At 44.9% G+C, this 26,379-nt stretch overlaps 1 protein-coding gene across 7 annotated transcripts; it reads right to left on the reverse strand.

The window, feature by feature from the left end:
• Positions 1 to 25,662, reverse strand: NCMAP (non-compact myelin associated protein). 7 transcript variants are annotated; one of them, XM_081016845.1, is made up of 5 exons: positions 20,368 to 20,805; positions 8,589 to 8,683; positions 4,481 to 4,576; positions 3,167 to 3,251; positions 1 to 2,081 (listed from the first exon to the last, which is right to left on the reverse strand). In XM_081016845.1, the coding sequence occupies exons 2-5, from the start codon at positions 8,617 to 8,619 to the stop codon at positions 1,934 to 1,936; spliced, it is 360 nt and encodes a 119-aa protein (XP_080872971.1). In that variant the 5' UTR covers positions 8,620 to 8,683; positions 20,368 to 20,805; the 3' UTR covers positions 1 to 1,933. The 7 variants fall into 7 exon arrangements, with proteins under 7 accessions (XP_080872971.1, XP_080872974.1, XP_080872975.1 ...); XM_081016848.1 differs by lacking the exon at positions 8,589 to 8,683 and adding an exon at positions 17,975 to 18,055 and having other exon boundaries at positions 20,368 to 20,672; XM_081016849.1 differs by lacking the exon at positions 8,589 to 8,683 and adding an exon at positions 17,963 to 18,055 and having other exon boundaries at positions 20,368 to 20,672.
• Positions 25,663 to 26,379: the final 717 nt, after the last annotated feature.

The raw sequence follows: 26,379 nt of genomic DNA on the forward strand, positions 1-26,379 counted from the left end.
TTTTAATTTCTCTTGGTTTTTATTTTTCCAATCTTAAATTCCGTTTTCCACATTTGGTTTTTTTTTTTTTTTGTAAAGGCCTCATGAAAATCCATCAGCATTATTGTGTGAATTTCTCCTAATATGCCCGTCTGTATGCAATTTTACCCAATATACACAAATGCTCTAATGCATTTTTGTATGTTATTCTCACTAGCATACACATTTTATGCACACTTTACCCCAATAAATGAATTATTATGCACAGTACACAGCTGCAGAGCTGCACTACAAAATTCATAGAATTTTGAAGGTTGGCTGTGTTTTGGTTCTTGTATTTTAGAAAATACAAATTAGGTGGGTTTGCCTTTAGGCTTCCTCAGGCTTCCTCAACCTCAACCCTCCAGATGCTTTGAGACTACAATTCCCATCATCCCTGACCACTGGTCCTGCTAGCTAGGCATCATGGGAGTTGTAGGCCAAAAAAAATCTGGAGGGCCGAGGTTGAGGAAGCCTGGGCTAACTGAATCAAATTCTACCCTATCCTGACCGCAGATCCAGTGGTGGCTGGTGCCCATTGAAGGCAGGGATGCCAACAGTAGCTGGAGCCAGAGCCAGTCACAGGCAAAGCCAATCCTCGTTTTGTCCCCATCCTTGTTCTTGCTGAGTTCTACTAGGGCAACATGGAGACTAAAAAGGGGAAACAAACAGGCATGAGATTACTGCATTGCAGGAGGTTAGACTAGATGACACTTGGGACCCCTTCCAACACTATGATTCTATGATCCTCAATTAATTTACCTAATCCCTTTTTAAGGCTGTCGAAATTGGTGGCTATCACCAGATGTCGTGGTAATGAATTCCAGAATTTAACTGCATTGTACGCAGAAGTCTGTCATCTTATCTGTCCTAAATCTCCCACCTTTCAGCATCATTAGATGCCCCCAGGTTCAAGTGTTAGGAGAGAGGAAATAAAACTTCTCTTTCTCCACACTATGCATAATTTAAATACCTCTATAATGGCCTACATTGCCTTTGCCCCCACTAAACTATTTAAGCCCCAAGCATGCTAACTTCCTCACAGGAGAGTTGCTCTAGCTACCCTGATCAATTAGGTGGCCTTTTCTCTTCTCCTTGTAAGAGGTCAAATGTTCAAATGCTCCCCATACAAGGGGGGAAAAAGACAAAGCACAGCTCCTTGAACACGGGAAAAGAGTCAGCCAAGCATCTCCCTAGCACTCAATCTGAAGTGGAGCGATGCTACTGAAGGTATAAACTTCTCTTTAATTTGGGGCATGAGGAGGCTTTGAAAACTGATTTACCACGGCTCCCTGCATCATTCTCATGGGAAACGAACAGGAGAAGGCCATTTCCTCCTACCCTACCTTAAATTCCTGACACTAGCACCTGCGAGGAGCAGGCTAGTTTGGGGGATTCTGCGCAGGCTGTGTTTTGTGTCACAGCTCTGCCCTTGAATACCTTGCTCCCACTCCACATCCCTCAGCACCTGCCGCCTAAGGCAGCCACTTCACTCCGCCTAACAGTATGGGCGGCCTTGGGTGGATGGGAGTCCCCTTTGCCTCTTCAGAATCTCCAACCAGCAAAGGACCGCTCAGAATCCAAGCCCATGGGGAGCCTAATGTGAAGCAGCAGAAAACGGTGGAAGGGCATCTCTCGATCCAACTACGGGGGCAGCCTTGCCACCAGCTACCCTTATGTATCCGCAGCTGTAAAGACAAGACGCCACTCTTGCAACTGGGTGACATCCATTGTCCTGAGGATCTCGGTCTTTTCCTTTCTTAAAGAAACAGAAACATGGAGAGCTGGTCACAGTGCAACTCCAGTTAGCAGCTCCAGTCTTTAACTTCCTTTATGTTGACGAATCACAGGTCTTCCCAGAGCCTGTAAGGCCCATGTTTGGGTCTGATTTGTCATCCTCTGTGGCACTCATGCCTCAGGGCCTTCTGTTGGGCATTTGGATGTCCATGGGGACGAACGTCACTGTTGTGGTGCGACTGGGACTACTGGTGTCCTGCCCCAGCGTGGAGGGAGTTGTGGCTTTGGCGTTCTTCGGTTCCAGCTCCCGCTTTGTCCTCATGTGTCTACAAGGAGCAAAGCAAACAATGCATTATGTCTTGACGTAATGTCTCAGGGTGGTATCCATTTCCCCTTCCTCTGCACTATTGCCCAAGGTGGGAAGGAAACCTACAGAATCCTCTGTCCTCTAATGGGCATGCTGCGTGGTCAGCAGTCCCACATGATGAGCTATGCCACACCAACCCTCTATCTGCAGCCTGAAGTGCGGCAAACAGGCCCATTTGGACAGGATTTATCCACTCCAGGAACACAAGATTCCCAAAGTCACAAGGGAGGAATTGATGATGCAGCATCCCCCCCTTGCCACACTGCTGCCCTTCCCAGAAGATGGGAGTGGAAAGGCCACAGTTCAGTTGCAGATCATAAGCTTTGCCTGCAGAAGGTCCTAGACAGGATTAGGAAAAATTCCAGCCTGAAAACCTCAAGAGCTACTGCCAATTCTGAGCCAGATGAATGAACTGTCTGGCTTAGTATAAAGGCGGCTCCTTATGCTCTTAAAAGGGAGCAACCCTGATGTGCATTCTTGGTCCCTTCTCCATTGTCCTGAGTTACTGGATAGCTGTCGAAGCAGCCCCTGCTGTAGCTGCTCCCATGTGATCAAGATAACACAAAACAGGTCTATTTAAATACATCAAAAGAGGCAGCTGATAACGCATTTTGCCTCTTAGGTCACTGCTACTAAGCTCCACCCTCCTCTCTATTCACTGGATCACCCTTGCATATTTTGCCCCAAAGCAGCAGCATATCACCCTCTTCTCCATTCATTGGGTTGAATGCAATGCTAGTCCTACTCAGAAGACATCCATTAAGTACCTGACAAATTTAGGGCCACTGATTTCAGTGGGTCTACTCTGAGTAGAGCTTAGTTGGATACTGCCTTTTGGGTCTCCCTTGTATGGCGTATCACCTCCAAGTGAGGATCTTGCAAAAGCAAAAATCGTAGGGCCAGGCTGTGGAGCCGCACCAAAAACACAAACATGAAGCGGATCCCGTGGAAACACCTGCGAAACGCAGGGAATGCTGCCCACAGCCTGCTTGTTCTCTTGAAAAATCAAAGGAACTTGAGCCCAAAGCCAAGTCACTGACTCACCTATTATACATTTTCAGCGAGAGGAGAACTGCTGTGAATATAACTATGATGCCAACTACAATGGCCGCCACAATCGCTCCAGAACCTAACAGGAGGAAGGAAAGAAAAACAATACTAAAGTGCTAGTTACAGGTAGGTAGCTGTGTTGGTCTGCCGTAGTCGAAACAAAATAAAAAAAATCCTTCCAACTAAGTTTGTTATTGGTATGAGCTTTCGTGTGCATGCACACTTCTTCAGATATTTTTCAATACCAAAGTGAATGGGGGTCAGCCAAGGTTTTGGATTTCAAAGTGTCTCCAGGGAGATCGATACCTTAGTTACATCTGAGGGCTCAGGGGGGTCCATAGCTCAGTGGTAGGGCATCTGCTATGCATGCAGACAGTCCCAGGTTCAATCCCTGGCATCTCTGGGTAGGGCTGGGAAATAGCCTCATCTGAACCCCTGGAGAGCTGTTGCCAGTCAGAGTAGACCATTTTGGACTAGATCAGCCAATGATCTGACTCAATATAAGGTAGCTTAACTGTTTGGGGGAAGGGCCATAGCTCAGTGGTAGAGCATCTGCTTTGCATGCAGAAGGTCCCAGGTTCAATCCCAGGCACCTCCAGATAAGGGTTGGACTGACTCATGTTTGAAATGCTGGAGAGCCACTGCCAGGCAATGTAGGCTGTGTTGAACTAGCTGCTACCTGTCTTTATTGGTTCCTATTCAGTGTGATTAAATATATATATATTATTATTTTCTTTGACTTTTTCACTTTCTCAGGAGCGTGGATACGACCACCCAACACTCCCCATTTCTTAATCCCAAACTTCTTTTGAGAAAGAACAGACTGTAATATCTCCTTTGAGCATGCACAATGATAGTAGGGTCAATCCTTTGAATCTGTGTCAGGGATTCTTTATTTTCAGAGGAAAAACAGCTTCCTTAGGACTGAAATAGGTGTGACTTGAGAGATCCAGGACTGGATTTTACATCATGATTTTTTGATCTCTTTAAAAAAGCTGTCAGTGGTCCTTCCTATTTTTTTTATGCCAGGGATAGCCAACCTGATGCTCTCCAAATGGTGATGGACAACTTTCAACATTTCTTACCATTGGCCATCCTGGCTGGGGCTGACATGCAGTCCAAAATTATCTTGAGGGCACCAGGTTGGCAAAGGCTGTTTCATCAGGACAGTGGTCCTGGAGCGGGAGATGTCTTCTTTTTAACTACCATGCTGTTTCCCCCATTTAAAATGCCTCCCACAATACCTGTTCAAAAACATGCGGAACTTAGGCATGCAACCCCAAAATGTCAGCTTTGCATTTATCTTACTCTGATAAAGAATTTGTTCTTGAGACTTTGTGGCTGCATCTGTTGAAGACACAGAATCCTCAGACACTGGCGCAGCTGTCGTCATCTTGATCCCAGCTAGGCAGAAGAAAGCAAGAGCTATTTTAGAACTGTGCAAAGCGAGCAAGGGGAGAAACAAAACAGGTGCAAGGAGATCACTCGTTGGGCCAATGCCTGATAGAGGAATATATACAGAACTCTTTGGTCTTATCCAGATAATGGGTTGCATCTAACGCTGTGTGAGTGGCGTCAGACTAGCGCAACCAGATTCCTTCTCTGCCTATGTGGTCCCTAAACCTGCTCCGGAGTCCGGCAATGGCACTCATGCTGAAACATCAGAAACAGAGGGAATGGTACACACACACACACAGAGAGAGAGAGAGAGAGAGAGAGAGAGAGAGAGAGAGAGAGCTGGGAGAAAAGAACCTGTCCACAGCAAATCTATCATGTACGTAAGTCACCAGTGAAGTATTTGGCATTGTAAACTACGGAGTGTATGAATGCCATTCAGATCCATTCCTACACAGAGACACCTGTATTGGTGGGGGGATAAGTAAGAGCATGTAAATGCCAATCAAATACAGAAAGCAAGTGTGTTGGCCATTCTATATAAAGCTAAAGAGAAGCTAAGAGGCCATTTGCATGAACAGTCATTCATGAAAATGCAATCATTCTAGCATTGCAAAGTTTGTTGATACTTGCAGTGGCACAGAAACAGCAAACAGTCTCACAGTGAGTGGAGCGGGCAGGGATGGCAGTGAAATGCAAAAAGTACAGCCTGTGACAATTCAATTACATCTTTGTCATTAGAGGTCCAAGTGACCGTGGTGGCTAGGAGAGGGGAGAGCCATGTATGGCACCTTGAGCTCCTTAGAGAGACCGTAATGCAATAAAGAAACCAAACAAACAAAGAACACCTGGAAGGCACCACATTAGCCACCTCTGACATATACAAATGGCATAAAGGAAAGAATGAATTCTCTTTTATGTCTCAAAAGCTTCTCTGCCCCATTGCCTGAGGGAGATTCTTACCCACCACAGGCTAACAAGGTTTTACAGTTTCTCCAAAACAGCACGAAAACCTGACAACACTATTTACCTGAGCTGTGAGTGGAGATTCTTCTTTGTGAATGGATGTTAGCTCTCTGAAATCAACAAGCATTCCAACCTCAGTGCTCAATTTTCGATCTGGCCTGGGCCAGAGCTACAGTTACTTGCAGGAAATTGACCCAATTTGTGACTATGCCAAGAACCCCACCCGCACCCATTTCAGTGAAAGAGACCTTAAGTCTTCTTCAGTTGCTTAAGGGTGAAAACTTCAGGTTTTGGAGGTGGAGGACCAGGGGAGCATCCTCAGTACAAAGCCTGAAAGGGCCAGTAAAGCAAGTGCAACAATTGCCAAGGACCATGATTCCAGCTCTACAATGACTGTTCTGTAGGTGGAATTTCAACCAATCCAATTTTTGAAAAATAAAAATGGGAATATTCAGATAGCTGCTGGCAGCCTGCGAGAATGTTGGCTTTCTTCTGAAGTTTTGCCCCCGGTTTTCAAAGCTTTGAATTGCAATGTTGTTTGTGTCCAAGCGGCCTTGCTATTTCTAGCCAAAATGGGGAGAAGCAAAAATGAAAATAACTCAGGCCCTGAATCCATAACTAGGTCATTCTCCTCTAAGTGAATGGCGCCTTTGTGTGTCCAAGGCTGAGTTACTTTTGTAACATGATAATCTACTGTGGTCGGGGATACGTCCCCACGCTTCCTCGCCGCTCTCCCTCGTTTGAAAGAAGAATTGAAATCTCAAATGTTCTATTTTCCTAATCCACCAACCCTATGATAGACGGTTTTTATAGTGAGTTCGCAGTTCTCCTGATTCAACCTTTCCGATACATAAATATGGCTGCACCTTCCTAAAGCAGGATCTGTGGTGGTTTTACCACCATCCAATACAGTCCAAAACAGGCTGCTAGAAACTCAGTTCTCACTTAATAAGGAAATAAATGCAGCAAGGGGCTGAGTCAAGGGACTGTGCTCTTCTTGCAAGAGGGTGGCAACATGGAAAGGCCAGCATGATGGGAAGCCGGAGGAAAAGGCTGGACAAATATTATTGTAAGGCAGCTGGTGTAAGGGCTACTCACACACAAGCTAGGTGGAGCTTTCACGTTGAAGGCTGTGTAGGGAGGGGAGAGAAATTCAATTCAGTTTGCATTTAAAGGTGAATAGATCTGGTTAACTCTTTCCAAAACAACATGCGAACCAAAACACAGAGCCATCCTTTGAAATTCACGCTTCTTAGAACTTTGCAATGCAAAGTTACTCTAGCCAAGTAATGTCCTCAAAAGGTAAGAGTGTGCAAATTAATGCATGTATTAATGAAAATAACACACAAAAAGCATTAGGGAAAATTGCTTTGCAGAAAGGTGTGTATTAAGCAAAACTGCATACAAACACAAATTGAAGTAGAAATGTGAAGAAGTGAATTTAAGATCGGAAAATGAGAAAGAGAGAATTTGAAATTGACAGATTCACGCATTCCTAGATGTTTGCCTTTGGGTACCAATTGCAGGGAGAGAAGCAAATAGCAAAGGATGGGAGAACTGATGGATAACCTCCTTCAGAAGCCGGATAGGGGAACTACGACCGAAAGCAGCTCAGATGACCACAGTATCTCCTGTACCAGCTCCGAGAGTTGGGGCTACCATGTTACAGTGATTGCACTCCTACTTACTGGGTCAGTTCCAGAGAGAAATAGTGGATGACTGTATCTTCAGGCCACTGGCAGCTGATCAGTTTTGTCCCCAATGCTATTTAATATCTATATGACTCTTCATTTTAAATGTTTGGATTTGTACACCAAGTTTTATTTGTGATGGGCAGTTGTGTTTTGTTTTCGTATTGCTTTTGTCTGGTTGTAGAAAATATTACTGCAGGATTTTGAAACCAACTGCAGTTTCTAAAGCATCTTCAAAGGCACTCGGAGCTGTCCGTGGTCCAGCAACCTTGACCAGGCTTGCCCTGGGGGTTCCAGTGTCAGACCAGAACACTACACTCCCAATCTAACAATATTTGGAGGACCACAGGTTCCCCACCACTGACCTACATGTGCTGTTCAACTGCTTCTTTAATTTTTGACTTGTGCTACTTGCAATATAGCTGAAATCTTATAGTTATCCTAACTAGTTAAACAATGGCAATATGTCTTGAACACACAGATGCTTTTACTTGGCCACAGTGAGAAACAGGCTGCTGAACTAGATGCCCCTTTGGTTTCTGTTGCAAGCCTTTGCAAGGCCTTGTTGTTTGGAGGTGTTCACACACCCTTAAATTGTATCCTCTGATGTGCAGACTAACAAACGGAGAATGAAAGAGCCCTTATTGGTGCAAAGAGACTTCTCCAGCAAGGCTGTAAGAATAAACACCCACCATCTACTTCCTCAGTGGTCTGCATATCTCATTGCCTTTCCTGCATTTGAACGTATAGGGCTGTAGCCAACTAAGTTTTACTCAGAGTAAGACCATTGACACTAATGGACCTAATAAATTTAACAATAATAATTTGGTCATGTTCATTAATTTCAATGGATCTATTCTGTGTAGGACTAGCACCAGATATAACCCATAGCTTATAATTATCAATCTGGTAGGGCATATAAATTAATATGTGCAGTTTTTATGTTTAAGTTAGGATCTATGAAATACTTTTATTGTTAGTGTCCATTTCCAATTTTCTTTCTCCCCCCCGCCCCACTATATTTGCAAAAAAATTAAAGGAGGGGCAGAATGGCTCACTGGGCTGGCTCTCTAACCTCAGCCCAGCATTTCCTAAAATAAATTGGTACCAGTAAGCACCGAGAAGCCCCCACCTATCTACCCACCCACTGCCGTTGCCTCCCTTCTTATTCATGCTGAATATAAAGACTCTTTTTCTCTTCCTGGACTGAACTCATTCGCTCGCCCTCTCCTCCTCCACAAAGCACCTGCCTTCTCTTCCCGCAACAGGAACCCGACTCTCAATCTTGCACCTTTCTGTGGGGGAAAGACACTGCTAATGGATCTGTCAGCCTGCCCTCTCCCAACACCCCTGTCCTGACCTACTAGGTGTTCTCAGGAAGGAAAAAGGAGCCATTTCTTTGGGTAGGAGCTGAGTTGACTCTCCCTTTCAACAGGCTTGTCAGTTTGGGCAGCATTTCCTGGACGGCGGCAGAGAGGAGGCCAAGGTTTATTATTATTATTATGATTATTAATCCGAGCACCGCTGCCGATTGCCAAAACAAGCAACTGGGTGTGTGGAAACTGGCCACAGGCGAGGGTGTGTGCATGTGGGATGGGGAGGACAGTCATTGCCCTTGTTACCTTTGTCTGAATCCATCAAAAATGCACAATAGACCACTTATAGCGCACACTGAGTCCAGCCATCAGAGTGGTGTAGTGGTTGGAGTGTTGGACTAGGACCCGGAAGACCAGGGTTCAAGTCCTTGCTTGGCCATGAAGCTCACTGGGTGGCCTCGGCCCAGTCACTGCCTCTCAGCCTAACCTACCTCACAAGGTTGTTGTGGGGATTAAATGAGGGGGAGAACCATGTACACCTCCTGGAGTTCCTTGAAGAAAAGGTGGGATAGAAATGCAATAAAACAAACAAACAAACTACTCTCCAATTAGGACTATGTATGGAACTTTAAAGGGGATGCGGGTGGTGCTGTGGGTTAAACCACAGAGCCTAGGACTTGCTGATCATAAGGTGGTGATTCGAATCCCCGCAATGGGGTGAGCTCCCGTTGCTCGGTCCCTGCTCCTTCCAACCTAGCAGTTTGAAAGCACGTCAAAATGCAAGTAGATAAATAGGTACCACTCTGGTGGGAAGGTAAACGGCGTTTCCGACTGGACCTAATGGTCAGGGGTCCCTTTACCTTTTACCTTTTTATGGAACTTTAACTGTAAGCTGGTTCATGGGTTCTGTCTCTTTGTCACACGCTATCATGACCAAGAAATGGAATCCTGGGCTGGGCTGGGCAGTGGCCAGGTGTAATTCAGCAACATTTGGAGAGCCACAGGTTCCCCACCTCTGCACGAGAGTCAAACAGAAAAGGGCTGTGATAGGCCTAGGAACATAGGACACATTCAAGGCCTTGATAACATAAAGCCATTCACTTAGAAGGATTTTCTGCTGTTGCCCCTATACTACAAAATGTGCTTCCCTCTGCCGTTTGTGAAGCAGCTTCAGACATTTTATAAAGACTCAACTTTTTGCCCAGGCTTCCCCTGACCCATAAAAAATGGACCGTGGTTTATGTGTACGAGTCCTCCAAATGATTGTTTTGTTCTTTTTTTATCTGTTTTTATCCAGATTTTTCATAGGTTTCAGTTTGTATTTTTATGATATTGGGTTGTTTTCAACTTTTACTCAGAGTGGACCCATTGAAATTAATGGCCGGGATGACTATTAATGCCCATTAATTTCAATGGGTCTAATCTGAGTAAAGGTTAGTTGGGTCAGTGCATCTGACTGCTAAACCAGAAGGTTAGTGGTTTAGAGCCCACCCTGGGATGGCTGTAGGCAGGGGGTTGGACTAGATGACCCTTGGTGTCCCTTCCAACTCTACAGTTCTGTGATTACGACTCCTTAGTTGTTGTTTTTAATATTGTATACCACTTAAGAGGGTTTTTTTTACTTTTTTTAGCAGTTTAGAAATGCTTTTAAATAAACAAAACATAGCTGCGGGGAGATTTTGCATGAGAATAGTTTGAGTACATCTCTTCCTCAGAGAGAGGGGGGACTGTAGTGGGGGGGGGACATCCATTCCTAGTTATGCTTTGCTGGCTTCATGTTTGCCTCCCTGAAGGCAAGGTGGAGCCTGCTGCACCCAATAGCCCATTCTGGCTTCCTAGTGTAAACATTCTCCCATCTAACATTCCCTCTCCTATTACACTTTGGGTCAAGCTAATACAGGCAGCTGCCTCAGGCCTGTAGTTACCAGAGAGGCCTCACAGCATCCAACAGGTAGGCCTCCCCACCCTCCTATTAATCAAGGGCTGCCTACACATTAATTTGACAGCTGACCTACAGTCCAAAGAGGAGGATGGAGGATAGGCATGACTCCCTTCAACACTTAAGCACACACTACAAAACCCAACTCTGGGATGCATTTAAAGCGCTGTGGTGCCACTTCAAACAGTCATGCCCCCCCCCCCCAAAGAGCTGTAGTTTGTTAACGGTGCTGAGAGTTGTAGGGAGACTCTTTTCACAGAAGTAAAGTTTCTGGAAGTGAAGAGGGATTGTTAAGCCATTCTGGGAATCGTAGCTTTGTGAGGGGAATTGGGGTTTCTGAACAACTCTCAGCACTCTTTAACAAACTACAGCTCCCAGAATTATTTGGGGGAAGCCATGGCTGTTGAAAGTGTATCACAGTACTTTTGAATGTGGCCTTAGTCTGATCTCACCCTCCAATGGAAGATATGGGGCCCCTCTGGACGATTTGGGTTCATGATGGCATCAGGAAGGTTATATGTGATCCTGCTGTCCTTACTGCTTGTGCTAGTTTCCAGTCATTGCATGCTCTGTAACTTCCTGCTGAAATCCTGTAACCTCTTATAGCACAAATGTTACAGGAGGAAGGGGGAGTGTTGCCCCACTTTTGTTGTGCTATTGCGCAAGAGCACCCCTCCAGATGGCAACAGTGCAGTAACACTGCAGAGCAACCAAGCGGAATCATTTTGTGAACAGTCCAGTACAAATCAAACCCTAATGCACTATTATTGTGTCAATGACATGTTGCAACACATACATGCAGTTCTGGAAGAGCTACTAGTTCTCACTGAGGTGATAAACTGATGTCTCTGGGCTGCTCCACTTCAGACTGTGCAAGCCACTTCAGGTTTACATGACAGAACGCTCATGATGGATGGCTCAGTCAGTACAGCATGAGATTCTTAATCTCAAGGTCATGGGTTCCAGCCCCACATTGGGCAAAAGATTCCTGCAATGCAGAGGGTTGGACTCTATGACCTTCATGCTCCCTTCCAACCCTACAATTCAATGGTTCTATGATTCTTCCTTACATGCTCCCAAGGAAAACAAATGTCAAAAAGAAAAGATCTAGCTTTCTCCTTGCTAGAATACGTCTTTTAAGAGTCTGTTTAATCTTTTTATTTTTAAAGAAAAAACAGCCTTCCATGTGCATAAATCAAAAGGCCCTTGTTGAACTCCGGTTAACGATAGTCAATTGCATCAAGCAACTGAAATTGCTTGCACTAGCAGAACTGTTTAGTTGCATAGCGCCCTATGGTCCCCCCCCCCTTTTGGATCAACACAGCCACCTCTTTTATTTTAAAAAGTACATCTGTACATTCAAGTAGTAGTATTTTTATTGTTTTGCTATAAGCCATAACTAAAAAAAGACATTCAGATTTAAGCCACGAATTTAGCTCTTCATTTCCAGCCCTTAAATTCCAGGCTACCAGTGCAAATAAGGAAACACACAAAGTAACAGTTTTTGTTATCAAGCAGCGAAAAAGCCCCATACAAACTCACTAAACGTAACAAAATTCTCAGACAAATCAAACTCAGACAAATATTTTTCACATGGTTTCTTATGCATTCGGTTACATGATAGGTGCATGGGCCAGGAAGCATCAGTGCACACATTTCTGCCTTAGTGACAAAGTACACAAGTGATTTCAGATTGCATCTCCCATCAAATAATTACCACTTTCAAAACGAACATTTCCTTGTCATCAAGAAAGCACTGATTAGAAGCCATACAGGCACACTTCACGGCCAGTTATTAACTCTTTTTCAGAATTCAGCTGACCCCAGCAAAATTCATTTTACACTCGCAAGCTCCAAGTGCAACAACCAGCGGAGCCAAACGCACAGGAACCCATTGGTAAGGAAACCCCACTAGTAGGCACAATCTTGGCATGCTTCAAAAACATATGCATGGTAGAAAAATAATACATACGATTCCAGAGCACGAACATTCTGGAGCAAGTCAGAAGACTAGGTGAGCGCATGCAAACTCTCAGACTAGCCTTCTCTTGTCTAGGGACATTAATTAGCATTTGCGTGGCTTAATGATTTCCTCCTAAGTTGGTCCCATTTTGTGCACGCTGTTCATTTCCTTATTGCCTCCTTTGGTGCAAAAAAAAAAAAAAATTCCTTATAAAATCGCAATTAAACCTTCCTGGTTATTTATGGCAGGAAACTCCTGGCCCAAAGGGTGTAATAGTCATAACTGGAAATTCTCTTCTCTCCCATTTTTATTTTGTCATATGACTCACACCAACAGGTAAGGTTAGAGGAGCTGGTTCGAAGTAGAATAAGGAAGGAGTTAAACTCACAAAGGCACAGGAGTAATCTGTCCAGCAATTAGTGGATACACTTGGAATACTGTGTATGGTTCTGATTGCCACACCTCAAAGTTTTTGGAGCATCTACCACACTGGGTGGGACAGGCACATGCAGAAGGCAAAGCAACCCTTGAGAGACTGCAGCCTCCAAACCATTTAGGATGTTATTTCATCCTTGGAGCATAAAGCACTTTTCACCATTCTGAAACAGAGGAAATCAAAACAATGGACTCCCTGCCGGCCTCAGAGATGAAGGAGGGAAGTTGTTACCAAAAACATATTGTAACATAGTATAATCCACCAGGAGATAACATTAACTTCCTGAATTGCTTTCTATGGCACTATCTCAAATCACGTAATGGTGAATATGAGAGGCCACTGGTTCAGTAGCCAAATAAAGCAAGAAGTTTCACATCGGTCTCATGTTTCTTTCCTGCCCCAAAGAGGTGGACTGCAGCCAGTTTCAGTGCACAACAATGCAAAAACGTGGGTTCTGTTCTCCTGCTGCAGAGATCACAATGCCCTCTTTGCAGTCGTGGAACCCAGAGCATTGTGTGGCTCAACTAAAGGGCGTATTCGAAGTGCCAGAGGAATCACACTGCACTCAAACAAGTATGCTGCTCCAGAGGTGGGAACCCTGTGGTCCACAACCTAATTTCGAAAGCCTTCTGTAAGCGAACAGTACAGACTGTCAGCAAGAGCATTCTGTCCCTTCCCTGGCAGCCCATGGGGGATGGAGGAGGGGAAGGGACAAAGACACAGAGAGAAATTAGGTGGCCTTACCATTATTAATTTTGGCTCCACCCACAGCTTGCAAGTGGCGCCGTAAGACTACGTCAGGGCAATGTGGCTCTGAACAGCAAAAAGCTTGTCTATGCTTACAGTACTCCTATACGTTATTCATGTATCATTTTCATACACACAGACAGACATCATCTATCATACAGCTAAGGATGGGCAAATCTCTGTTTTGGTTTCTCATTTTTCCAATCTTCAGCTCTTTACATTTCCACAATAGTTTGCAGATTTTTAAAAAATTGCTCATGAGCACCTTAGTGTGAATTTCTCCTAATATTCACATGTTGGTTTGCAGTTTTGTCTAATATACACTTTTGTTTGCAAACTAATGCATGTTTGCATGTTATTTGCACTACTATTACTTTTAAAATTTCTGTGCACACTTTGCCCCAGTACAGTATATACATTTCTGTTCATATTCCTTGGTGGGAAAACCACACTGCAAAGCTGAGAGACATGCAGATTTCAAATCTGTGCTTTGATTGTTTTGGAAGCTGTAAATTTAGTTGGTTTACCTTCAGGTGTGAACGGAATCGAATTTCTCCTCCGTACATCCTTATGTAATGCACTCCCTAAAAAGACTTGCCCTGCACCTTCATCTGGTGATAATTTCGCGCCAGGTAGATTTTGAAATTTTCCCAACCTTTTTCATCTTAACAAAGGTTTAGAGAGGATAGGAGACAGAATAATCTGTTCATAGAGAAGTGGAGAATGTTTGTTACGTAGGAGTAACAAAGTACAATGAAACATACGTCTTATGTTATTGGGTGCATTGCAGTATGTACTTTTTATAACAAAATGCATTATTTTGTTGTGGATTTATAAGTTGCATATGTATAGGATACTTTAATAAATAGGCTTCTTTTCTCTCAAGAGAAAATAACTGTGCCTTTGATAGCTTAGCTGGTTAGAGTGTGGTACTGATAACACTACACTTGCAGGCTCGATTCCTGTAAGGTAAAACTGCATATTCCTGCATTGCAAGCATTGCACTAGATCAGGGTAGGCAACCTAAGGCCCATGGGCCACAAGCGGCCCACAGGGGTCATTTAACTGGCCCCCGAGCTGCCCCCGAATCAAGCTACCCACTCAGCAAGTCCCCCTGTGCTGTGCTAAACCAGCGCGGGGACTCGCTTCTATGGTGCTGGAAATCGCGTCTGTGCATACTCAGATGCCGAAAATCTCATCTGTGCAGGCACCAGATATCATGTTTGTGCAGACGCAGACACCAGAAATCATGGCTGCACAAGCTTATGTGTGATCTGGCCCACGGAGGGATCTCCAGTGGCGTGTACCGGTCCAGGCGAGGTAAACCTTGCCGACCCCTGCACCAGATGATCCTCAGGGTCCCTTCCAGCTCTAGGATTCTAAGATACCTTAATGCCTTCAGAACACAGGAAGCTGCTTTATATCAAGTGATTCCATTAGTTCACCTAGCTCAGTACGGTCTATCCAGGGGTAGTTCATGTGACCTCCAGATGTTGCTGAACTCTAACTCCCAGCATCCCTGACCACTGGCCATGTTGGCTGGGGAGGATGAAAGCTGAAGTCCAGCAGCATCTGCAGGGCACCCAACTGGCTAGCCCTGGTCTACATTGACTGGCAGCGGTTCTCCAGGGTTTTCAGAGACGATTCTCTTCCAGGCCTACCTGGAGATGCCAGAGATTGAACCTGGGATCTTCTGCATGCAAAGAAGATGCTCTATCACCAGGCTACAGCCCTTCCTCAGATCCTTGGTACTGGTGTTATTCTCTGTAGCTGGTTTTACACTGATATTATTCTACTGTCTTTTTCAGTCTCGTTTAGATTTCACATTTAGGGCGGAGGGGACCAGAGTTAAAACATACTTCAGGTTTTTTTTTTCTTTTTAATTTGGCTTGTACACCCAAATAACTTCTGCTACCAGGTAGTATGTAATAAATACTGCAAATTAAACAAATAAATGCCTTTACACGCTGAACAGGCTCCAGAATAAACATACCACTATTGTAATGTTTTATGCCAAGACAAAGAAGGAAAGAAATAGATATGCAAAAGTGAGAAACTGCTAACAAGAATTAAAAGTGTAAAATGTTTTCCCAATCTTGCTAGCAATGATGTTTGTTGTTTTAAATTTAATTCCAACCCAAACAAAAACCAGACACTTCTGATTTTCCTTGATGATTTGGGCTGGCTTTACCTGGTGGCGAAAATGAGCTTGTATGGTCAGCTCCAGAGTGCCGAAAAGAGGTTTTCACAGCAGCATGAGAGAATGCCTTAAGGTAGAAGTTTTAAACATTAACTAGACATATTTTGTACGGTATTCTCAGAATGCTGTGAATGGAGGTGGAAGCAGCACTTAACAATCAGAGGTGGGGAACTTGTGACTCTCCAGGTGATGTTCAGCTGTAGCTGCGATCATTCCTGACTGTTGGCTATGCTGGCTGGCACTGTTGGGAGTACAGGTCCTGGGACTCATGTGGTCTGCCCTCCTTCCCCAAACTAGCCTGTTCCCTACGGGCGCAGTGGAGGTATAGTGCCCCACTGCTGTCCAGCAGGCTTTGAATGAAAAAAGAAAAGAAAAACATATTTCCATTGCCTCAGGCAGCTAAATGTTTTGGGATGGCTCATCTTACTTTCCAGGTAGGGATGAAATTTAATTCAGTTCATGTTCACACACACATCAACCTTTGACATTTGAACTTCTCCAAATTTTGCAGTGCCGATAAATGTGTACAAAAAGGCAGGTACTCTGGTGGCGCTGTAGTCTAAAGCACTGAGCCTCTTGGGCTTGCCGATCAGAAGGTTGGTGGTTTGAATCTGCACAACGGAGTGAGCTCCCATTGCTCTGTCCCAGCTTCTGCCAACCTAGCAGTTTGAAAGCACACCAGTGCAAGTAGATGAACAGGTACTGCTGCAGTGGGAGGGCAAATGGCATTTCCATGCACTCTGGCTTCCATCACGGTGTTCCGTTGCACCAGAAGCGTTTTAGTCATGCTGGTCACGTGACCCAGAGAGATATCTGTGGACAAATGCTGGCTCCCTCGGCCTGAAGCGAGATGAGTGCAGTACCCCATAGTCACCTTTGACTAGACTTAACCATCCAGGGGTCATTTACCTTTTTAACTTTACAAAAATGCATATACAAGGGTAAAGAGTACATAAAAATGCATATACATTAGATTAAATTATATCCAAAAGTGAACTATATTAAGAGGAAATGTTTTGCAAATATGTGCATGTTAGGAGAAATTCGCACTAAAATGTTGATGAGATTTATTTTAGTAAACTTGAATGCTGATGTGGAACTGTGGAGAACTGAACCTAAAGTAGGAAAAATAAGAAACTAAGAGAAACCAAAACAGACAGATTTGCCCATGCGTACTCCCATCTCTTGACCAGCCCTTCTAGTCTTCCTCTTCCCCCCCCCAAGCCACAAAAACATGCAGCCATCCCAATACTCTTGCAGAAATCTCTGGGAACTGTAGCTCTCCAAAGGAAATAGGAATCTCCACACAACTCTGGCACCTCTTAGGGAAGTCATGATGACTGTTAAAGAGGGTAAATTAACGCTGCAGATGCAGCCCAGAAAGCAGCTCTCTTTCTCAGGATTCAGCTAAAAAAACACTGTGATGTTCACAGCTGGAGTTAAAGTAATGACATGGTTGTTTCTTTGAAGTTAGTGCACTGATTTCAATGGGTCTTACTTCCAGTTATCTGTGCACAGAAGGGCAGTGTGTGTTAGCTAAACGTCTCTTGTTTCAGTCAAGCCTAATTACACAAGCCGAGGTGAGAATACTCACTAGTGACAAAGTAAAGAAATGGCTGTTTTCTGGGTGTGGGTGAAGTATGAGCATAACATGAAGAGTAACCCAAAAAGAGACCAGGGATGCAATCCTATGCCTACTTACCTGGGAGTGAGTCCCACTGAAGTAAATGGGAATTGTGAGATCTGTAAAGTATTGTGTGGAAAGTGATTTCAGGTCTCACTTGTAAATATATGCTTATCTCTGCTATAGTCAACACTGCTTTAACATTAATTTCCTCTCCCCGAACAGCTGGAGCATTGAGATCAAAGGTTGCCATGTTAATTGTACATGATATACAAATACCTCAAATGTTTTTCAGTAACGAAAATGACTGGGACTGAAATCTTTGGTTAAGAAAATACAGCCACCAAGATATGCATCCTTAAACACTAACACTACAATCCTGTAAACCAGAGGTGTCGGCCCTTTTTCAACCCAAGGGCCACATTCCCTTCTAAAAAACCTTCTTAGAGCTCCACACCAGTGGTGGCTGGGATCAAATGCAAAAGTGGCTGGAGTAAACCATGTAAATTTTACCTTTGTACACACCTTCTCTCTAAGCTCCATCCAAAGTTGAAGGACACATTCCAGCCAGGCAAAAATCCTCAGAGTGCACAGCAGAGGTGTGGCCTGGGGAGAGTTTCAAGGTCCAGATAAAGAGGCCTAGAGGGCCACATTCACCCCAGGCTTGAGATTTCACACCCCTGCTATACACACTTACCTGTAAGTCCCACTGTACTTTATACAACTTACTTCTGAGCAGATATGCAGAGGATCACTAAATTACAGGATTATTAAATCAGCATTGTGGGGGTTTTTTTACTGCCAGCAGCTGCCTGTTCTCTTCATTTTCTTCTGCCACTGCCCTTAGTGCTTTTGTATTCCTAATTTCTATGGTTGCCATCTCTCTGTGTGTGTGTTTGTGCGTATGCATGTCAGAACCCTTGTACTTTGATTTGCTGCCTAACAAGCAGAAGTTCAGCAGGAAAGCCTTTCCCTCATATTGCCCCAAGGGCCATGAAAAGCAGCACCTGTTCATACCTAAACAAAAAAGTGTTTAGGTGTTGAAAACAATATAATGAAAGTCCTTGCCTAGCACAGACTTCCAGAGAGTAGTTGATGCCACACTGAAATTTGTGGAGAGAATATTATGTGGCACCTGTAAAAGTTGGAAGGGACTCCAAGGGTAATCTAGTCCAACCCCCTGCAATGACCAGCCTCCTTCTGCCCCTGCTCCTCAGTCCAAACTCTACTGCATCCAGAAAACTGTGCAACCCCAGAGACAGTGCACAAGTGTGCACCCAGAATAAAAATAATTTGTGCATTTATTTTCTTACATTTATATCCTGCCGTTTGTCATGGAACCCAAGGCGGCATAAACATCTGGTTACTGAGCAGGTAGTTAGTTACACATCCAGGGACTGATTAGAATCCAGGCCTGCTTAGCTTTAGCAAGGTAATCATAGAATCATAGAATTGTAGGGCAAGAATGGATGACCTTGAGGGTCATCTTGTATACCTGCAGACCAGAACGCAAGTCAATAACAAACACTTCACTCTTAACTCTACCAGGGGTCAGCAAACTTTTTCAGCAGGGGGCCGGTCCACTGTCCCTCAGAACTTGTGGGGGCGCCAGACTATATTGGGAGGGGGAATGAATGAATTCCTATGCCCCACAAATAACCCAGAGATGCATTTTAAATAAAAGCACACATTCTACTCATGTAAAAACATGCTGGTTCCCAGACCGTTCACCGGCCAGATTTAGAAGCCTATTGGGCCAGATCCGGCCCCCGGACCTTAGTTTGCTTACCCATGCTCTAGGCTCAAGTAGCCCCTAGAGTGGTGTATTCTGCAACATGTCATTGACACAACCACCGTGCATTTGTGGTGCATTTATACTGAACCGTCCATAAGTCATTCCTCTTTATTAGTTATTCTGTGATACTTTCTCAATGTTACCACATTATTGCAGTCTGCAGGGGCATATTTCTGCTATAGGCCAATGAAAGTGGCACAAAAAATAAGCCTGGAACGTTTGTGGTATAAAAAGTCACAGGATTACAGGAGGTTTCCAAGCACATGTTTTAATCGCAGGTGGTATCTGAACTGGATTTGAATTGATACGTGCTGCTGTTTGTTTTAACTGTTCTATTGCAAATGTTTTACGGTAAGTGTGTGTGTGTGTGTATGTATGAGAAAATGTTTCACCTGCATTTATACATGCAATTGTTCTGTACATGTTTATTGCATTGAAAATGGCTTTGGGATACCTAGTGAGAAGTGAATAATAAAGTAATATTTTTAATTTTTTTAAAAACCCCACCAAGGACAAGAACCTTTGGAAGGTAAGAGCTGTTTGACAGTAGAAGGGACTCTCTTGAAAACTGGTGGACTCTCCTTCATGGGAGGGTTTTAAGCAGAGATTGGATGGCCATCTCTCAGGGATGTTTTAATAAGATTCCGGCACTGCAGGAAGCTCGAAGTCCCTTACTACGAATACAGAATAGTCACAGCAACACCACCTCTCCATCGCCCACCATACAAGTGGAAACGTCCAGGTTCAAGAGTCTACCTAAAGCCACACATAAAAGGAATTAAGTAGATAAAGCCACCTCTCTCTCTCTCTCTCTTACACACACACCCTTTTTACTTATATCAAATTCTTCCCAGCACCTGTCGAGGTGATCCGCCTCAGCTCGGATCCCCTCTGGGCAGCTCTCTTCCAGCCGGATCCTCCGCGTGTTTTGCGCGGGAGCCTGTTTCCCTCAGAGCTTTCTCTCCGTCCCCAACGAAGCGCCAAACAAGTTCCCGCCGCGGGCCCGCAGGGGATGGGCGCCGTTGTCAGGAAAGACGACGGGCACCGGGGCGCAAACCTCTGCGCGCTTCCTCGGACTCCTCCTCTGTCTCCCTCCCGTGGCCCCGATTCTCCGCGCACCCACCTGCTCTTGGGGAGCCCGGCCTTTACCAGACGGCGCGGGAGGGTCTCCGGGCGAGCTCTGCCATCGGCTCCTCGGCCAAATACCCTCAGCTCCCTTGGCAGCGGCGGCAGGAGTAGCAGCGCCCGCTCCGGGCGTATTTGCGCAGCCGGCCCCACCCGCCGCCCTCCTCTCTCTCTCTCTCTCTCTCTCTCTTTTTCAGGTGATCCGGCTGGGGCAGGGCCAAGCGCCGAGCCCTCTTCCTCCTCCGCCCCAGCCGTGGGCACAGCAGAGAGAGGGAGAGGGAAAGAGAGGCGAGGGAGGGGAGAAGCCGCCTCTCCATTGCTCTGCCCCAGATCTTGCTTGCAGAAGCCTCTCCTGCGTATGGGGAGGAGGAGCGAATAAGAGTTCCCTTGAGCATGTGCAGAGTGCGTTGCCCTCTCGCCATCGCGGCGGGAATGCACGTGATCACCGACCCCACACCACAGGCGCTGTTGTTACGTGCATGTTCAGCCCCTCCTCACAACATCGGCTGCATTTCAATCCTTAAATGAGTGGTAGCGAACCTTCGTGGTATCTAAAGTAAAAGGTAAAGGGACCCCTGACCGTTAGGTCCAGTCCTGGCCGACTCTGGGGTTGCGCGCTCATCTCGCTCTATAGGCCGAGGTAGCCGGTGTTTGTCCGCAAACAGCTTCCAGGTCATGTGGCCAGCATGACTAAGCCGCTTCTGGCGAACCAGAGCCATTTACCTTCCCGCCGGAGCGGTACCTATTTATCTACTTGCACTTTTTGGCGTGCTTTCGAACTGCTAGGTTGGCAGGAGCTGGGACCGAGCAACGGGAGCTCAACCCGTCGTGGGGATTCGAACCGCCGACCTTCTGATTAGCAAGTCCTAGGCTCTGTGGTTTAACCCACAGCGCCACCCACGTCCCTTAAGTATCTAAAGTAGACCAGCAGAAATCAATGGACTCAGCATTATGTTGGGGCCGCCAATGACCACCGACCCCGCATACACACATACCTCAGGCGTGATCGCACGCAGGCACAGAATCATAGAGTTGGAAAGGATCTAAAGGGTCATCTAGTCCAACCTCCTGCAATGCAGGAATATGGAAGTTCCCATATGATGTGTCTTGTGTGCAACACGTCATATGGGGACTTCCAGTGAGGAAAAATGGCGGGCGCCATGGTAGCGAGCAGCTCCTGAAGCCAGCCAGAGCCAACTGCGCTACCAGGCTGGCTCCGGGCTGCTAACTGCCACTGCCGCTGCCGAAGGGGAACCGGGGACGTCTAGCGGTACAGATCTCCTGCTCCCTTCTCCCTTTGTTTTGACTGATTGGGGGAGGCTTGGGAGTTGCAGGCGAGTGGGCGTTGCCCAGTTTTTAAAAAACTCTGCGTATTTATGTTTCACAGGGTGCGAAAGAAGGGCTTTGCACACAATATGCATGTGTGCTTGGGCCCAGGGTCTTTTGCCTCACTATCTCCACTACTGACTCCCTGTTGCTACTCAGCTTTAAAAAAAAAAAAAAGTGTCCCCAGATTAATTGAAAAAAATCTGATAACCGTACCGTAAGTACGTGTGGTTAGTATAAGAGAGGAAGTTGCTCTGTGCCAGAGGGCAGATGGGTGGTAGTGAGAAGGTCAAAGACCAGGGCAAGTGGTGCGTGAGCTGGGCTAGGATCTCATACTGTGACTATGGGAGAAGCAATAACTCTTGGGGTGTTAATGTTGTAAAGGTAAAGGGACCCCTGACCGTTAAGTCCAGTCGTGGACGACTCTGGGGTTGCGGTGCTCATTTCGCTTTACTGGCTGAGGAAGCTGGCGCACAGCTTCCGGGTCATGTGGCCAGCATGACTAAGCCGCTTCTGGCGAACCAGAGTAGCGCACGGAAACACCGTTTACCTTCCCGCCGGAGTGGTACCTATTTATCTACTTGCACTTTTCGAACTGCTAGGTTGGCAGGAGTTAATGTTGTAGATATGTGTAAATGAGCAATATATAACAAAGACACCAGAATCTCTGCTGTCCCTCATTCCATAGAAACCAAACCCTGGGTAAGCGCCTGGAACCCCTGGAATCTTGCATCACTCAGAGTTTGGTCCTGGCATGCAATATTTTAATTTATTAAATGGGTGATAGCCAATATTGGTCATTATCAGAGTAGACCCACTGCAAGAAGTAGCTCTACAACTAATGTTGGATATTGACCCGGTGTTTTTATTTGTTCTATTTAGTTCTCTCATGCATTTATTTCTACCATAGGACTCAAATGTGTAATATAACAGTCTATAAAACTATTAAACAGCAAGTCATAATGCAGTAATAAAATCATAAAACACAAACACACCCTGGAAAAGTTCACAATCCCAGGTAAAACGGAACTTCCATCTCAGTTCAGGGATAGGCGAGAAGTGATTCAGCAGACATATCCATACCATACTTTTAAAGCACGTTTATACCACTTTAACAGGCATGACTTCCCTCAAAGAATTCTGGGACTTGTAGTTTACCCCCACAGGATTACAATTCCCAGCACCCTTAACAAGCAACAGTTCCCATAACTCTTTGAGGGAAGCCACATGCTGTAAGTGTGCATTCAATGCATGTTATGGGCATGGTGACCTAAATAGCTAGATCTTCCCTGGCCAGTGAAAACAAAAGAGGGTGGAAGCGGAATAGCTCTGGGGTTTCACAATGCTGGCACAGCCATTCAAAAGGCCCTTGGCTGTAGCAAGGCCCTCCATCTTTAATCATTCTGTTTGTTTGTTTTTGTATGGCTCCTTGAGGATCAGTTTCATGGAAAGGCAGCACAGAGATTTATGTAGAGCAAGGTGGAAGCAGGCACATAGGGAGGAAATCCTGTTCCTCCTTTGCTGGTTTTGGGGTCACAAGTAGATGTATGATTTAAAAACCACTCTCCTATCTTGTCAAGCCCCTCTGAGTCTTCTGTGGGATGGGAGGTCACAGGTTTAAATTTCATCTTAGCCATTACAATGGTACCTCGGGTTACATTCTCTTCAGGTTACGTACACACTCCACTAAGCCAGAAATAGTGCTTCAGGTGAAGAACCTTGCTTCAGGATAAGAACAAAAATCGCACAGCGGTGGAGCGGCGGCAGTGGGAGGCTCCATTAGCTAAAGTGGTGCTTCAGGTTAAGAACAGTTTCAGGTTAAGAACGGACCTCTGGAACGAATTAAGTACCTAACCCGAGGTACCACTGTACATTACATTACCTTGGGTTACAAACTTGAATACGTTCTGGAGGTATGTTCTTAACCTGAAGCCGTTCTTAACCTGAGGTGCGCTTTCGCTAATGGGGCCTCCCGCAGCTCTGCTGGCACGCGATTTCCCTTCATCCTGGGACAAAGTTCTCAATCCGAGGTACTACTTTCGAGTTAGTGGAGTTTGTTACCCAAAGTGTTTGTAACCCGAAGTGTTTGTAACCTGAGGTAGGACTGTAATTTGTTGGGCAGCCTTAAGCAACACTCTTAGACCTTATAGGGCTGGTGTTGCCAGAAGGATTGGGATAACTATTGTTTCTTAATACTGTACTTTATTCATAAGTGTCACTGTTGTATTTGTGTTTTTCCAGCATTTTTATCCTGCTTTTTTTTTTTTTTTTTTTTTTATATTCTCACTGTTAGCCATCCTGTAAGCCTTTTAGAAAAGGCAAAATACAGTATTTTAAAAATAAATAAAATAAATGTGAAGTGTACTCAGCCTTTGGGAAATGCATTGTCCTTTTGTATTGACTATAATAATACAATACATAACATGTTTCTTTTAAATGTTAATTAATTCACATTATTTAACATTAATAAAATAGAATTATTGTCAGGTTGGAAACCTTAGTATCACTTGAACACCCTTACTAAGACTCCTTCTTCTTCCCTTTACTTCTGATGTTCAAGTAGTGAGTGCCATTGTTAATATAGCCAAAACAGTACAATCCAGGCATACTACTGTATAGCTGTATCAGCAGGTTCAGGGAACTGCAGAAGTTTGAAGAAGTACAATTTTATTTTAAGGGTGGTGTGTGTAGGGGGGTGGAATCCTCCCTCAAGGGGGAGAAACAATCCCGAATAGGCCAGGTGTGCCCAGTGGCTGTGAAATGCTGATTGCCTGTTTGTGGGGGGTGTGTGTATGGGGGGGGGGGGAGACCACTAAGGAAGAGAGAATGGAGTGGAGTGGCTGGAGCACTGCAACATTTTGTTGCAGCTTCCACTTTTCTTAAAAAATGTTTTTATTAATTTTTAGTAATCAAAAATACAAATACAGATAGGTAGCCGTGTTGGTCTGCCATAGTCAAAATAAAAAAATCCTTCCAGTAGCACCTTTAAGACCAACTAAGTTAGTTCTTGGTATGAGCTTTCGTGTGCAAGCACACTTCTTCAGATTTCGTGTGCAAGCACACTTCTTCAGGTATCTGAAGAAGTGTGCTTGCACACGAAAGCTCATACCAAGAACTAACTTAGTTGGTCTTAAAGGTGCTACTGGAAGGATTTCAAAAATACAAAACAAATGATAACAATGAATAGGAAACAATTCCATGGGTAAGGTTCAAAACCATGTAAAGTATTCATTATTGTTATTGTTTTTATTACAGGGGCCAACCCAAAGTACTCAGCCAGTTGGCCGTGGGTGGCTGGATGATTGCAGACTTTCTCTTTTTTTGCACCGTGTGTAATAAGACAATGTCATATGTCAGAAAAGTTATCTGCTCCAAATCATTTTCTTCAAGCCTTAAGTTTATGTGTTAATTTCCCCATCATTGCTAAGTTCCATACCTCATGATTCCAAGCAACAAGGGGGAATGTCACAAGGTCATTTTGGAACACTAATTTACGTTACCCATCAAATCTGTGTAAGAGAGCCAGTCCAGATAAAAATGACTGGGTGGTAATGCTGTTGATTTCTTAAAACCTATTCCTCCAGAACATAGCAATGTCTCGACACAGCCACCACATGTGACCAAAAAATGTACTCACATGCCTACATCCCTCTGGCACATCCAAGAAAGCCATTTTTTTATTCTGTGGAGATTATGGTGGGGATGGTGAGGTATGAACAATATATTATTTTTGTAGCATTTCCTCTTACCCTGGCAGAGACTGATTTAAACAGGGTCTTGTTCCATATTCTATTCCAAGAGTCCTCATGTATTTTCAGTTGAAAATTGTGTTCCCAGGGAATGTTACTTACCACCGTGGCCACAGGGTCCACGTTTTAAAAATGTATTACACTGGTTGTTCTGTTTGGCCTCACAACATCTCATTTCCATTTTACAGCTGAGGCGCTGAGGCTTGATCCTACCCGATCCTCATTTCCCAGTCCTGAGCACAGCTCATTGGAATGTGTTATGCTGACATCAAAGCACCTGGCTGTGTCACCACCAAATCGTTTATGAGGCAAGAGGTTTGAAGATAATAAACGTGATAAGGAATGTTCCTGAGAAAGTTCATTATCAGGCTGGTGCTCAAGACAAGGGAAACACCCCCAGCCACCACCTCCCAAGCTGTAGATGCTTCTCAGTGTGGGCTGAATGATTGCACCAGAAGAAACTACCTCGCCCCAGTAAAACATGTAAAGGAAAGGCAGTCCCTCTCCAATATCCTTATGGGTCACCCAAAACTACAGGTAGAATCTGGCACACCCAAATTCTCACTTCCATTGATAGGATGGGAAATCATCATATGGGAATATGGGAATGGATTGTCTCCTGATTCTGTGTAAGTACTTGGGAATCTCTGAAAGAAGGAGAGCACCAGGAGTGGGGCAGGTGAGTGCAAGGCCATCTCAGTGAGATTTGAACTTGCACTCTTATCTTATACCCAAAAAAATGGGGTTGGCTTTTAACAACCCTTCTTCTTTGACGATCACTCATAGCCGAGTGTGTGTCTTCCATGAACATGGTCTTAACAGTGAGTCCGTAAGTGACTGTGGAGGCCAGTTTTGGAACCACAAGTCCTTTCACAGTGGGGACATAGGTTTCCAGGTGGGAGTTGATCACAGTGATGGTTTGCCAAGCGTGCCTG

The sequence above is a fragment of the Podarcis pityusensis genome (genome assembly GCF_964106645.2).
Source record: "Podarcis pityusensis genome assembly, chromosome: 8".
Classification (NCBI taxonomy): domain Eukaryota; kingdom Metazoa; phylum Chordata; class Lepidosauria; order Squamata; family Lacertidae; genus Podarcis; species Podarcis pityusensis.

Coding starts and splice junctions, on each gene's coding strand:
- NCMAP (XM_081016844.1), bottom strand. CDS start 25,625: ATGGAAATGAGATGTTGTGAGGCCAAACAGAACAACCAGTGTAATACA. Junction 4,577..25,546: donor TGGACCCTGTGGCCACGGTG/GTAAGTAACATT, acceptor TCTTCTGCCTAG/CTGGGATCAAGATGACGACA. Junction 2,082..3,166: donor TCGCTGAAAATGTATAATAG/GTGAGTCAGTGA, acceptor TGCTCCTTGTAG/ACACATGAGGACAAAGCGGG.